Source organism: Loxodonta africana, chromosome 21, assembly GCF_030014295.1.
Source record: "Loxodonta africana isolate mLoxAfr1 chromosome 21, mLoxAfr1.hap2, whole genome shotgun sequence".
NCBI lineage: Eukaryota > Metazoa > Chordata > Mammalia > Proboscidea > Elephantidae > Loxodonta > Loxodonta africana.
In genome coordinates, this window is record NC_087362.1 from 23,390,429 (window position 1) to 23,405,412 (window position 14,984).

The 14,984-nt window shown below is 41.3% G+C and overlaps 1 protein-coding gene across 1 annotated transcript; it reads right to left on the reverse strand.

Moving 5' to 3' along the window:
- Window positions 1-3,782: 3,782 nt before the first annotated feature.
- Window positions 3,783-12,437, reverse strand: LOC135228389 (tripartite motif-containing protein 75-like). Its single transcript, XM_064274165.1, has 3 exons — window positions 12,410-12,437; window positions 11,898-12,120; window positions 3,783-5,196 (listed from the first exon to the last, which is right to left on the reverse strand). The coding sequence occupies exons 1-3, from the start codon at window positions 12,435-12,437 to the stop codon at window positions 3,783-3,785; spliced, it is 1,665 nt and encodes a 554-aa protein (XP_064130235.1).
- Window positions 12,438-14,984: the final 2,547 nt, after the last annotated feature.

The window sequence follows — 14,984 nt, forward strand, 5'->3', positions numbered from 1 at the left end:
ACCGAAGAAGAATTGATGCCTTTGAATTGTGGTGCTGGTGAAGAATATTGGATAGACAATGGAATGCCAAAAGAATGAACAAATCTGTCTTGGACGATGTACAACCAGAATGCTCTTTAGAAGCAAGAATGGGGAGAATGTGTCTTACATAATTTGGACATGTCGTCAGGAGGAATCAGCCCCTGGAGAAGGACATCATGCTTGGTAAAGTGCAGCATCAGCAGAAAAGAGGAAGACCCTCAATGAGATGAATTGACACAGTGGCTGCAACAATGGGCTCGAGCATAACACCGATTGTAAGGATGGCGCTGGATGGGGCAGAGTTTCGTTCTGTGGTATATAGAGTCATAACCAACAAAACAGCACCTAACAATAGCAACAACAGGCATTCTTGTTTGAGGTTTTGAGAAATCATTTCACACAAATTGTCTCCTTTCTTTCCTTTAAACTGCTATTGCCCGCAATTAGTAACATATGATGTGTCATTTTTTCATCATAGAAAATATTTTCCAAAAGTGGCAATACCTACCTTTTTATAAACATAGTAATGCATAAGGCTGAACTAAAAACAATATAAATTAAACAAAGGAAGAAATGCACCGTGTGTCATCTCTGATCCATGGTATTTTATTTTTAAATTTTTCTACTGTTATATTGTACACTCACTATTAACATATTTATGTTAAAGACAAATATTTCTAGAGTACTTAGTGCAAGGCACTAAGTATTTATTAAAAGGTAATGAATGATGTAAACAAACAAAAAAGACTAAAGTTGTACTAGGGCATAGAGAGTGACAGAAAGTGCTGAGTTTTCTACAAACTGTTCATGGAAGTTCTCTCCAATGATGTTTGAGCCATTATATTATTTTTTTCCCATAGAATTTATTTTGGAATGAATATATTTATCAATCAACCAGTACATTTATTGCTACATTACCTCTTAAACAGCTGCATGACAGCCCATTGTACACATATATCATAATTTATCCAACCGTACACCTGAATGTAGGCTTTCACTTTGTTTCAAATTTTGGAAATCAAAATGGGATTCGGATGATTTCTAGTAGTATTCATAAGACACAGAATTTATTCTGAGTGGAAGTACTGGTATAATGACAAAATCCAATTTAAGTATGGAAAATTATTGCTTGATTGCTTCCAAAATATTATGCCAGGTCACCTTCAAACCAAGAAGAATGCAGATGGGCCACCACATCTCTAATCCCCCAGCAAGGGATATGCTTGATTTTTAAAAATCTCTTCATGACAACCTCACACTTCCAACCTCCATATTTGTGGTGTTTTTCAATAGAGTTTCAAATATTTATCAGGCAGTACTTTCTGTCTTTGCGTCCATTAATGCTTTTGAGTCATTCATTATTGGTTCCCTTATCTCTGATGGCTAATCTGTATAGAAACACTATAAGTGATAAACCACAATCTGTTACAGAATCCTTTGCAGTATAATGTTTGAAATATTTTGGCACTTCCATTTCTATTCACATTTTCATTGTCAGTATGTGACTTTGAAGAGTAAGGCAATGTATGCAAATGGTCTTCCTCATTCAAAAATGAAATATATGTTTAAACTCTGCCCAAATACTTTCACTGTCTGTGTGTGTATGTGTGTGTGTGTGTGTGTGTTTTAATGCTCCAACTTTCAACCTGGAATTAAACCTTGTGTATGAGAATAATGGAATATTAAGAATCAGAAGTAGACTCATAGTGAGCTCACACAATGACTAAATACTTGAAGCGACAATACTTGGCAGATTAAAAACAATGAAAAAGCCAGGGTAAAAATCACAAATCCATTTTGAAATGTCTCATTTATTGGCCTAAGATATGCTAGTTGTTCAGGGACAAAATGTGCCAGACAGTGTAATTAGGTTTTTGATAAATGATCACAGTTAGATGACTGCAACTGATGGGATTATTTCCATCGTTTCCGGTTTCCCTGCCAGTCTGGGAGCTTTAGTAACCTTCCGTGGGTTCCTAGGATTCTACACGATGGAGTCTTAAATTTTGACTCTGCAGTGGTTCATTCTAAAACCTGTGCACTTTCCTCAATCTATTATGCCCTCAGTTTGGGTGAGTGGGAGGTGAGAAAAAAAGACTGAAGGAGTCTGCAAAGGCTGCAGCAGGAGGTACCGGGGTTCAGCGTGGTTGCCAAATGACATTTAGGGTGGAATCTGGAGTCTTTACTAACATTGAATAGGAAACTTAATAAGAGACATCTAACTTTGATTTCAAAGTTTTTCTTATCTGTGAAATCAAATATTAACCATAAAATACTGCCAGAAAATCTTCTGCAGCAATGTAAATCTGTTTTATCCTGTTAGAAAAAAACTAGTCCACACAATTTTTACCCCCTAATTTAAATCTCAAAGGGCCTCATGGCTGCAGATGTGTGGAGGGCCAGATTATTAGCAGCCAGGCCAGAAATAAATTCATACCTTCTCATCCTCAGTGAATGCAGAAGGCAGTGTTCAATCAACCATGTTAAGATTAACCAGTGGCTGATCTATGTTTCTCCCTCCTCTTCTTATTATAAGCCCCATTGTGCCTACTTTATATGAGTCATTTTCTTTTCCTAGAATCAAAATGTCCTGCTTCTATGCATATAAAGTACTTTCTCAGAATAAACCTTATGTTCAAATTTTGGTGAGTTTTGATTATTTTTTTACAGAGTAACGTCAGAAGTTGGACCCAGAAAAAAGTCACCAAGTGCTCCACCTTGTGATGAGGCATAATAATTGATTCCAGACATGGGCCACATATGCATCCAACTGTTTCCTCATCATGGCTTGGGAACTTGGTATAAATCTCCTGGGTTCAAGTTCTACCCCTTTTGTGTTGAACTCTCTAAGTTTATAACTGAACAGTTAGGAATATCTTTTCCTTGGTAAGTTACCCTTTCACGTTGTCTGTTTGGGAAACTGGATTTCCATCTGCCCTGTCCTTTTCTTTCCACTTTTGGGAATTTTTATGTGGTGCTCAGGGTTTGTAGGGAGTTTTACCATTTGCATTATCTGAATACTTGGACTGGTTTCAAGGGATATCAAAATGAGTTCAATAAAAGATGTTAGGTTTGATCCTGGGAGAGGGCTCAGAAAATACTTGCTGAAGTTTGGACGGAAGGGTTTATTTTTCCCTGGTTTGAGGGCAAGAGTTTACTCTTCCCAAGTTTTGGGGGCATGGGTTACTTGTCCAGGTTTCGGACAAGGGTTCTTGGACTGGATCTCAAGGACAACTCTGGATATCTTAAATGGGTTGGCCTGACTGAAACATCCTGGAATCCTTTAGCTACTAGTTTGTGTGTGTGTTGCCTTGCCTTGGGATGTACTCTTTCAAGAGCTTTATGTTGTTGCTCATCAGCATAAAATGGTGTTGCAGAGAAAAACTGGAATGCTGTTTCAATTTAAAACAGAGAGGTTTACTAAGAATTTTAAACAATTGCAATTGAGGAACCACATAGCACACAGAAAATGGAATGAGGTAGTCCCGGGGCAGTTTCATCCTACAAGTATTCTTATAGGGTAAAAAGAGGAACCAAATCATAGGGAGGGCAATTACAGGAATATCAATTAATATTGTAATAATCACACTCTGGTTACTCATCATTACAGGAGATAAAACAACTTTCTTCATGTGTTGAAGTCATACGAGCACTTAAAAAAGAAAAAATTTTCAGTACCATATTCACTGATAGTTGTATGACATGCTACCATAAATTGCAGGAATAAAATCAAGCAATGTGACAGCCTCCCAGAGAGTTTATCATTCATAATCTCTGACTGCACAGATTGTGAGAGGTTGAGAATCATGTCCAATACAAAAATAAGGCTTCAGGATTTCAGAAAATCTATCAGTGAAAGAATGGATATGAGATCTGTCATTCAAACTGTAAAATGAAATCTCACCCAGTTCATAGTCCAGATAAATGCCAATCCCTCTGGGTTGTTCTGTTATCACCAGAGTGACTGGAAAAGTGCCTTGTGCAACATAGTTACCATTGCACAGGTGAATTGCCCAGCATCTCTCCTGCCCTCCCGGGGGCCTCTTTGCCGTCCTGGAAAGGGAGTCTTTACAAAGCCCCACAGACCATTCAGGCTTCTCACCCACTTCCACCTCCCAGTAATGTCTACCAGAACTGAACTCTTCACAACCCAGGACAACTGGGTCAAACTTGAATCTCTTTGGATTAGGAGGAAGTCTTTGTGTTTTCTTCACAAATGTGACAGACTTTTTATCTGCAGAGACAATCAGATTTGAATGTGCTGTTTCAGGATCCAAGGTTACATCTTCCTTAAATTTCTGTATAATTTTCTGCAGAGCCGAATACTGTGGAGGAAGGCTGCATCCTTCCTTCGTTAGCTGGAAGGAATAGAGCACTGGGGGGTTCAGGCTTTCACATCGATTCTGGATGCTCTGAATATCTGTCAGCAGTTTCACTTCTGACATCACACTCTTCTCTGCCACCTCCTTTAGTAGATTGTTGAGTGTGGAAATGGACTCTGAAAATGCTGTTATATTCGCATTTAGTTTCTGTTGAACGTGCTTCTCTTCATAAGCTAACCTGGAGAGAGCTGCCTCATGTTCACGGTCCAAAAACTTGTTCAGGTGCTCAAATTCAGAGAATAATTCTTTCCTTTGCTTTTCCACCTTCTTTCTCAGCTCTGATGGTTCTCTGTCTTGGGTAGTTATTAGTTTTTGAATGTCTGCCACTTGTTTCTTCAGGGGCTCCATGTAACTTATGAGCCTTTTCCTGTGATGAGAGGCAGCCTCCTCTGTGGACCTCACGAGGTGATCCTGGTGGTTTGGGGGCTGAGTGCACAGGGAACACAGGACTTCCAGGTCTTCCTCACAGAAGTGGGTCAGTACCTGATTGTGCTTCTTGCACAAGCGTGTCTCTTCCTCCCTCTTCCTCTTGCTCCTGGTGATGTGGAGTAGCTTGGCAATTTCAGCTATATTTCCCAGCTGGGTGTTGCTCCTGAGGTGCAACTGTAGGCATGGGTGGCGGCACACAGGGCATCGGAACCAGTCCTGTTGATCCTCCCAGGATTGCTGGATGCAGGAGCGACAGAAATTGTGCCCACATTTGATGGTAACGGGGTCTCTAAAGTAATCCAGACAGATGGGGCAGTTAGCTTCTGCCTGAATTCCTGCCAGGACTTCCATGACCTTCATTAGGCTATGAATGAAGGTTTGGACTGAGAGAGCTTTTCCTCAGGATGTGTGAAAGCTATGAAATACTATGAGGTTGCTGGTTCTCTGTTGCAAAGGTTTGTGTCAGTAGGCGTTCTCGTCACAACCAGCTGTGGATCACAGGTTAGTTGGGCAACTAGGCTTCCAGCCTTTGGCAGCTCAGAGAAGATGAAGCCGACCTAATCACTTCTCTTGATCAGAATCCAGTCATGACCTCAAGGTGCCTATTTGTTCCTGGGGATGAGAAAATATTTCTTTATTAAAAAAAAAGTCTTCGTGGCTCTGCTCAATGCCACTGATTCTTGTCTCCACCCTTCCAGTGCACTTATTCCCAAATCAGGTACACTGAGGCTGGCTGATGGGTCTAACCTTTGGTACTAGATCTCCTGTCTGGGTTAGATACAAGCCTTTGTGTACCTACCATCTGAGGAACCTAGGGAAATTTATTTAACATCCTTGACTCTAAAAGAATCATGTAAATGAGGATAAAAATGCCAACATCAATCATTTCAATCTTGCGGAAGACATAAGAAAGGCATCAGACAGCTTTTGGCTTACATGCCAGATATTTCTGACAGCAATGAATTCATAATAGACCAAAGTTTACTTCTCTTTCATCTAAGCATCTCAATCGCTGGATATATTAAACTGTAAATATCAAACCCTGGATTAAACTAGATATACTTGAAGAACACTGCCAAATTTGAAAACTCACATGGTGCACAGACAGATGTGTGAGATCTGAATTTGAAAATAAAATAAAGATGAGAAACACAAATACAGACACGTACACACACAGAGACACAACTGCCCATTGAAGTTATCAGTAAGCTACGATCTTGTGAGGATTTGTAGGAAAAAGATCCATGGAAGTGATGGGAAGCTCAGACGGTGTAGCTCTCACTGAGAGGCAATAAAATGATTCTGAAATGGAGGTTATGTGGCTTTGGAGAGCTTCAGCCAACTATTAGGACTGAGGGAATAAAGCTTTTTGTTCAGGGTGTCCAATATAAGATGAACCCAGGTAAACACACCAAAATCTTATTTGAGATCACTAGAGGACAAAATTGGCCAGCCTTTAAAAGGTCTGATTGGTTCAATCATTTTAGGCAGAGATTGGATTAAGGCAATATGGGTTTGATTGTGTAAGGACTTCAAGTGAAAGTACAAGTGTTAAAATTTAAAGTGTTGATAACTGTGTTATTATCGAAATAGTCATGCACAACTGGTGAGAACGTATGTTGCTTAAATGACTTCAGAATACTATTTAGTAGAATGGTTCAGTTATGGCCTATTCATAAAATGGACTATATCAGCAAAGAAAAGACACTAACTACTCTACTCAAAAAAAAAGTGGATAAATCTCACAAATACAATGTTGTGTGAAATAAAGACACAGGCAATAATACAGACTGCATGATGCCAATTATGCAGTTGACAGCAAGCAAAACTACCTCATGGTGTATTAGAATAGTGCTTCCACATGGAGAAGAGAAAGGAATTAGTGACTGGGAGGTGCATGAGGCCTTCTGGGGGGTCCTGAAAACACTACATTTCTTAATTTGGGTGGTGCTTGTCACATTATACACTTGCTTTTTGTTTGTTTGTTTGTTTGCATGTCTATTAAAAGCACAAATAAACAAAATAATAAAACCATAGACTATGAGAATAAATTATGGAAGTATATTTTTAATCTGACTGAGGAAGCATTTTCTATGCTTGATGGAAATCTAGAAAATTGGTATTTTCTAAATCGTATAAGCAGATGGTATACCTTGAAGAATTCAAGTAAAACAAGCAAAGAAAAAAAAAATGAACAAAGCTATTTATATTTAAAAAGAGGTGAAGGAAGCAGGTCATAGAAACAAATGGCCAATTATGAAAACAGAGTGCTACTTTTTCATTTTCAGTAAACTTGAAAAGAGAGAGTGTGTGTGTGCTCTTTGTGCCTCATCTGAATGGCAAAGACTTAGAAGACTCCTAATACACAGGCAGAGGATACATGCATCCTGTTACCCTAGACAAAGGAAGCTTGGTGGACGGTAAGAAGAGACTATTAACCAGGCTGTCTGAGCTGAAACCCTCCTTTTGTGTGGATGTGATCTTAGACAAGTCAGAAAGGACTGACTGAGGGAGGAGAAATGTACCTAGCACAGTCCTGGTACATTGAAGGCAGCCACTCAATAGTAACTAATAGTACCCCAGACTTTCCACACTCAGGATCCTGTATTCAAAGGACACACATTGTATAGTCACCACTACACCCTCAGAGCCACCAACACTTTCCTCTGGACACCTGCACTCGCCTCCAACAGCACCCTCCCTCAACTCTACCTACCCTCTACTCACAGGGATGTAATCACAATACTATCCTATTTAAAAGGGTTCCAGGATTGCTGTCCTCATGAGGACCACAGTATTTTCCCTATACCTGCACCTCTCCATTCATGAGAAAGCTGGACAATGAATAAGGAAGACCAAAGAGGAACTGACTCTTTTGAATTGTAGTGTTGGTGATGAATATTGAATATACCATGGACTGAAAAAAAAAAAAAAACTAACAAATGTGTCTTAGAAGAGTTACAACCAGAATACTCCTTAGGAACAAGGATGCTGAGACTTCGTGTCACATACTTTGGACATGTTCTCAGTCACTAGACAACAACATCATTTTTGGTAGAGAGTTCCCTCTCAGGTCTGTTAGTTTGTCGTGCTGTGGGAGCTTTCACGATGCTGTGGTACTGAAAGCCATGCAACTGGTATTGAAATACCAACAGGGTCAGAATACAGCTGAGCTTCCAGACTAAGACAGACTAGGAAGAAGGACCTGGAGGTCTACTTCTGAAAAGAATTAGCCAGTGACAACTTTACGAATAGCAGCGGAACATTGTCTGATATAGTGCTGGAAGATAAGCCCCTCTGGTTGGAAGGCACTCAAAAGACAACTGGGGAAGAGCTGCCTCCTCAAATCTGAGTCAATCTTAATATGTGGATGGAGTTGAGCTTTCAGGAACTTCATTTGCTGATGTGGCAAGGCTCAAAACGTGAAGAAACAGCTGCAAATGTCCATCAATAATCAGAAAGTAGAATGTACAAAGTATGAATCTAGGAAACCTGGAAATTATGAAAAAGGAATGGAATGTATAAACGTCAATGTCCTAGGCAGCAGGAAATGGACTGGTATTGGCCATTTGGAATCAGACAATCATATGGCTGCTAAGCTGGGGATGACAACTTGAAAGGAATGGCATCTTGTTTATCATCAAAAAGAACATTTCAAAATCTATCCTGAATACAGTGTTGTCAGTGATAGGATAATATCCATAGTCCTACAAGAAAGACCAGATAATATGTCAATTATTCAAATTTGCACACCAACCACTAAGGTCAAAGATGCAGAAATTGAAGATCTTTACCAACTTCTGCAGTCTGTAATTGATCCAACATGTGATTAAGATGCATTGATAATTACTGGTGATTGGAATGTGAAACTTGGAAAAAAAAGGATTGCTAGCTGAAAAATATGATACGGGAGATCACATGATAGAATTTTCCAAGACCAATGATTTTTTCATGGAAAATACCTTTCTTCACCAATAGAAATGGTGACTATACATGTGGAGCTCACCAGATGGAATACACAGGAATCATATCAACTGTATCTGTGGAATGAGGTGATGGAAAAGTTCAATATCACCAGTCAGAACAAGGTCAGGGCTGACTGCAGAACAGACCATCAATTGCTCAAATGCAAGTTGAAGTTGAAAGTGAAGAAAATTACAACAAGTACATGAGAGCCAAAGTATAGCTCTGAGTATATCCCACCTGACTTTGGAGACCATATGAAGGATAGATTTGACACATTGAACACTAACAATGGAAGTCCAGACAAGTTGTGGAATGACATCAAAGACATCACAAATGAAGAAACCCAGGTCATTAAAAAGACAGGAAAGAAAGAAAAGACCAAAATGGATGTCAGGAGAGACTCTGAAAATTGCTCTTGAACACTGAGTAGCTAAAGCAAAAGGAAGAAATTGAAATAAAAGAACTGAACAGAGATTCCAAACGGCAGCTGGAGAAGACAAAGCAAAGCATTATAATGACATACATACAGACCTGGAGGTAGAAAACTAAAAGGGAAGATCACATTCCACATTTGTCATGTTGAAAGAACTGAAGAAAAAATTCAAGCCTCGAGGTGCAATACGGAAAGATTCTATGGGGAAAATATTAAACGACACAGGAAGCATCAAAAGAAGATGAAAGGAATATACAGTCACTATATCAGAAGAACTGGTGTATGTTCAACCAATTCAGGAAGTAGCATATGATCAGGAACCCACGGTACTGAAGGAAGAAGTGCAAGCTGCAATAAAGGCATGGGTGAAAAACAAGGCTCCAGGAATGGACAGAATATCAGTTCAGATGTTTCAACAAATGAATGCAGTGTTGGAAGTGCTCACTGGTCTATGCCAAGAAATCTGGAAGACAGCTACCTGGCCAACCCAATGGAAGAGATCCATATTTATGCCTATTCCCAAGAAAATTGATCTCACAAAATGTGGACATTATTGAACAATATCATTAATATCACGAGCAAGTAATATTTTGTTGAAGATCATTCAAAAGAGGTTGTAGCAGTATATCAACAAGAAACTGCCGTAAATTCACACTGTATTCAAAAGAGGACCTGAAACCAGGAATATCATTACTGATGTCAGATTTATCTTGACTGGAAGCAGAGAATACCAGAAAGATGTTTACCTGTGTTTTATCGACTATGCAAAGGCATTTGACTGTATGGAGCATCACAAATTACGATAACACTGTAAAGAATGGGAATTCCATAACACTTAATTTTGCTCACGAGGAACCTGTACAGGGATCAAGAGGCAATCCTTGGAACAGAACAAGGGGATGCTGTGTAGTTTAAAGTCAGGAAAGGTATGCCTCTGGTTACCATACTTTTTCAATCTATATACTGAGCAAATAATCCAAGAAGCTGGACTATATATGAAGAAGAGCGCAGCATCGGGATTGGAGGAAGACTCATTAACAACCTGCCATATGCAGATGACACAACCTTGCTTGGTGAAAGTCAGGGGGACTTGCAATATTTATTGATGGATATCCAAAACCATGGCCTTCAGTATGGATTTCACCTCAACATAAAGGAAATAAAAATCCTCACAAATGGACCTAAACAACATTATGATAAACAGCAAAAAGGTTGAAGTTGTTAAGGATTTCATTTTACTTGGATCCATAATACCCATGGAAACAGCAGTGAAGAAATTAAAAGGCACACTACTTTGGGAAAATCTGCTGCAAAAGAACTCTTTAAGGTGTTAAAAAGCAAAGATGTCACCTTGAGGTATAAGGTGCACATGATCCAAGCCATGATGTTTTTATTCACATGATACTCATTTGAAAGCTGGACGATGAATACAGAACACTGAAGAATAATTGATAGCTTTGGATTATGGTGTTGGAGAAGAATATGCCATGGACTCCCAAAAGACCAAACAAATCTGTCTTGGAAATACAACCAGAATGCTCCTCAGAAGGAGGATTACGTGTCACATACTTTGGACATATTTTCAGGAGGGATCAGCGCCTGAATAAGGACATCCGGCTTGGTAAGGCAGAGAGTCAGCAAAAAAAAAAAGAGGAAGACCCTCAAAGAGATAGATTGACACAGTGGCTGCAACAATGGACTCAAGTATAACAATGACTGTGAGCATGGCACAGACAGGGCAGTGTTTCCTTCTGTTGTACATATGGCCACTATGTGCCAGAACCTACTCCACGGCTAACTCTCTGCAGCTCTCTCCTTGCTTCACTGTCTCCAGTAGGTCGAGCTCCCCCAGATCCCAGCAACTTTGTACAAGATACCTTAGTTATCTCTTGTCCTGCCTTAAACTCTCAAAGCTTTGTCTCTTCCTCCAGATCTGAGCTTCCCCTGACCTCCTTGAATGTTGGTCTCCCCTAATACCATGGCCCGGTAGAGTAGGTACAGCATCATGTACTTCTTCCTTGAATTCTTATGACTCTTGTGATTTTATCCACATTTTGGACGTCTGAAGTCCCCACTAAAGTGGTAAACTCCGTGAAGTTAGGACTTGTCGCTTCCCTGACACCACCAGGATTGCATCTCCCAGCTTCTCCTCAGTTCCCGCCTAAACATCTGTTGAATGAATAAAAACTGGAACTCAGTGACTCTGCGCAAGCTACTAAACCTCTCTGGGCCTCTTCCCTATGTAAGCAGAAAGACCTGGTGTGAGGGCTAAGTAAGATCAAGGCTGTTCAGGGCATCAGGGATATCAGGCCTCATGGGTCTTATCCCTCCACTCACCCCAACTCTACACAAAACTGTCTCTCACTGAGACATTCTGGAAGGTGATTCTACACTCGGCTTCAGGCCAGCCACCTTTGGGCATTTGTCAGACGCTCATACTACTCACGCCTTTTCTAACTCCACAGGATTAGGGTAGGATGTGGGTACCTGTATTTTCAGCAAGGGGTTAGAACCCTAATATATGCAATTTGTTTTAAAATACTGCAAATCTGAGTTTGGATTCACTTTGGAGCGTAATCTCAGCCCTGCACCTAGTAGGTGCTCAGAAGCGAGAGCTTGTCCTATGTCTCAGCCTCCAGCACCCACAAGACTCATCGCCGGCTTACCTGCAGCAGGAGGCACTGCGGAGGGTCTCCGCCGAGGAGGGTCGCCGCTGAGGAGTATCGCCACCGAGGAGTGTCGGCGCCGCGGAGTGTTGCCGCCGAGGAGGGTCGCCGCCAAGGAGGGTCTCCGCCGAGGAGGGTCGCCGCCGAGGAGGGTCGCCGCTGAGGAGGGTCCCTGTAGTGGGTGTCCCAGACTGACTTCCCCAGTCAGCCTTGTATCTGAAGGCTGGTCAGACGTTGGACCAAGACATATATACACCACCTGAAGGGTGGAGCTCTTAGGACTCCTCCCCTGAGAAGAGAAGACTGGGGTGGGCAGTGTGGGAGACAACGTTTGCTTGGTGGTAAGGGATCTCCCCTAAGTCAATCAAGTCCAGTGGGCATGATGTCATTTACACCATTGTAATTCTATTTTATCCCCTCAACCTCCTTTAATCCCATCTTTGCTGACGAGGTAACTGAATATCCGAAAGGCTGAATGAGTCCTATTTCTATTCTCACCCTGGTTTGTTTACCTCTAGAGCTCACCAGTTTAACTGTCATGTTACAATGTGCACTTTTCAGCACCCTGCAGTACAAGGAAAGGCAGAATTTTACATTTCAGCTGCACACATCTGGGTTGAGCCTATCCCTTGCTCCTTGCGCCCTCGCCACAAGCTGCAACACACTCCAATGATTGAAGTATCTTCCACTCCCACTTTTCATAAATCAAAACCAATCAAACCCATTGCCATCGAGTCGATTCCGAGTCACAGCGCCCCTATTGGACTGAGTAGAACTACCCTATCCTGTTTCCAAGGTCTGGCTGGTGAATTCCAACTCCCGACATTTTGGTTGACGGCTTTGGGTATTCCGCCATGATGGCTCCAGCACTCTCCATAGAGTGGCCACTTGCGCAGACCTGGAAGGCAGGCCCAACATGGACATTTCTGACAGGTAGAAAGAGAAATTATAAAACGTGTCAACCCAAGGACACAGTTTTGCAACCGTTCGTTGTTTAGGTTCTCTGACCCACCGCCTCCAAGAAATTAATGAGCTGGGGAGAAGGAAACACTTCGAGGAAAAGAACACTGGAACATGCCAGCATGAAGCAACAAGAACCAGGAACAGGAAGCAGAACTGCCAGGACTGAGGTGGCCTCTGATTATCTTCTGACTTTAGTTCATTTTGTATCTTCATGGGGTTGGTCAGCAGCTATTATAATTGCTCCACTTTTCCAGTACTCCACCCTCACCTTTATCCTCTGGCACATCTCAGGGCCTATGGTAGAACCAATTACGACCATGGCCACCTCCACGGGACTAAACTGCACAGCCTCGTAGGTGATTTGTTGTTGTCGTTAGGTGCCGTGGAGTCGATTCCGACTCACAGCAACCCTATGCACAATAGAGCAAAACGTTCCCTGGTCCTGAGCGATCCTTACAATCATTATGCTTGAGCTCATTGTTGCAGCCACTGTGTTAATCCACCTCGTTGAAGGTCTTCCTCTTTTTCACTGACCCTGTACTATGCCAAGCATGATGTCCTTCTCCAGGGACGGATCCCTCCTGACAACCTGCCCAAAGTGTGTAAGACACAGTCTCACCATCCTTGCCTCTAAGAAGCATTCTGGCTGTACTTCTTCTAAGACAGACTTGTTCGTTCTTTTGGCAGTCCATGGTATATTCAATATTCTTCACCAACACCACTATTCGAAGGCGTCAGTTCTTCTTTAGTCTTCCTTACTAACTGTTCAGCGTTCATACGCATAAGATGCAATTGAAAATACCATGGCTTGGGTCAGTCACACCTTAGTCTTCAAGGTGACATCTTTGCTCTTCAACACTTTAAAGAGGTCCTTTGCAGCAGATATACCCGATGCAGTGTGTCTTTTGATGACTGTTGCTTCCATGGCTGTTAATTGTGGATCCAAGTAAAATGAAACCCTTGACAACTTCAATCCTTTCTCCGTTTATCATGATGTTGCTCATTGGCCCAGTTGTGAGGATTTTTGTTTTCTTTAGGTTGAGGTGCAGTCCATACTGAAGGCTGTGGTCTTTGATCTTCATCAGTAAGTACTTCAAGTCCTCCTCACTTTCAGCCAGCAAGGTTGTGTCATCTGCATAACGCAGGTTGTTAACGAGTCTTCCTCCAATCCTGATGCCCTGTTCTTCTTCATATAGTCCAGCTTCTCGGCTTAATTGCTCAGCATACAGATTGAATAGGTATGGTGAAAGAATACAACCCTGATGCACACCTTTCCTGACTTTAAAGCAATCAGTATCCCCTTGTTCTGTCCAAATAACTGCCTCTTGATCTATGTAAAGGTTCCTCATGTGCACAATTAAGTGTTCCGGATTTCCCATTCTTCTCAACATTATCCATAATTTGTTATGATCCACACAGCCAAATGGCTTTGCCTAGTCAATAAAACACAGGGAAACATCCTTCTGGTATTCTCTGCTTTCAGCCAGGATCCATCTGACATCAGCAATTATATCCCTGGTTCCATGTCCTCTTCTGAAACCGGCCTGAATTTCTGGCAGTTTACTGTCGATATACTGCCTTCGCTGTTTCTGAATGATATCCAGGAAAATTTTGCTTGCGTATGATATTAATGATATCGTTCTACAATTTCCACATTTGGCTAGATCACCCTTCTTGGGAATAGGCATAAATATATGGATCTCTTCCAGTGAGTTGCCCAGGAAGCTGTCTTCCATATTTCTTGGCATAGACGAGTGAGCACCTCCAGTGCTGCATCTGTTTGTTGAAACATCTCAATTGATGTTCCATCAATTCCTGGAGCCTTGCTTTTCGCCAATGCCTTTAGAGCAGCTTGGACTTCTTCCTTCAATACCATTGGTTCCTGATCATATGCCACCTCTTGAAATGAACATCGACTAATTCTTTTTGGTATAATGACTCTGTGTATTCATTCCTTCCATCTTGTTTCGATGCTTCTTGCATAGTTTAATATTTTCTCCATGGAATCCTTCACTATTGCAACTCGAGGCTTGAATTTTTTCCTCAGTTCTTTCAGCTTGAGAAACACCGAGCATGTTTTTCCCTTTTGGTTTTCCATCTCCTGCTCTTTGCACATGTCAATAT

What these genes read in the sequence shown, in the direction of transcription:
- LOC135228389 (XM_064274165.1), bottom strand. Translation starts at nt 12,437, where the DNA reads ATGACAGTTAAACTGGTGAGCTCTAGAG. An exon ending in TAAACTGGTGAGCTCTAGAG is followed by an intron (nt 12,121 to 12,409) that starts GTAAACAAACCA and finishes ACGTCTGACCAG; the next exon opens with CCTTCAGATACAAGGCTGAC. An exon ending in CGCAGTGCCTCCTGCTGCAG is followed by an intron (nt 5,197 to 11,897) that starts GTAAGCCGGCGA and finishes CTTCATTCATAG; the next exon opens with CCTAATGAAGGTCATGGAAG.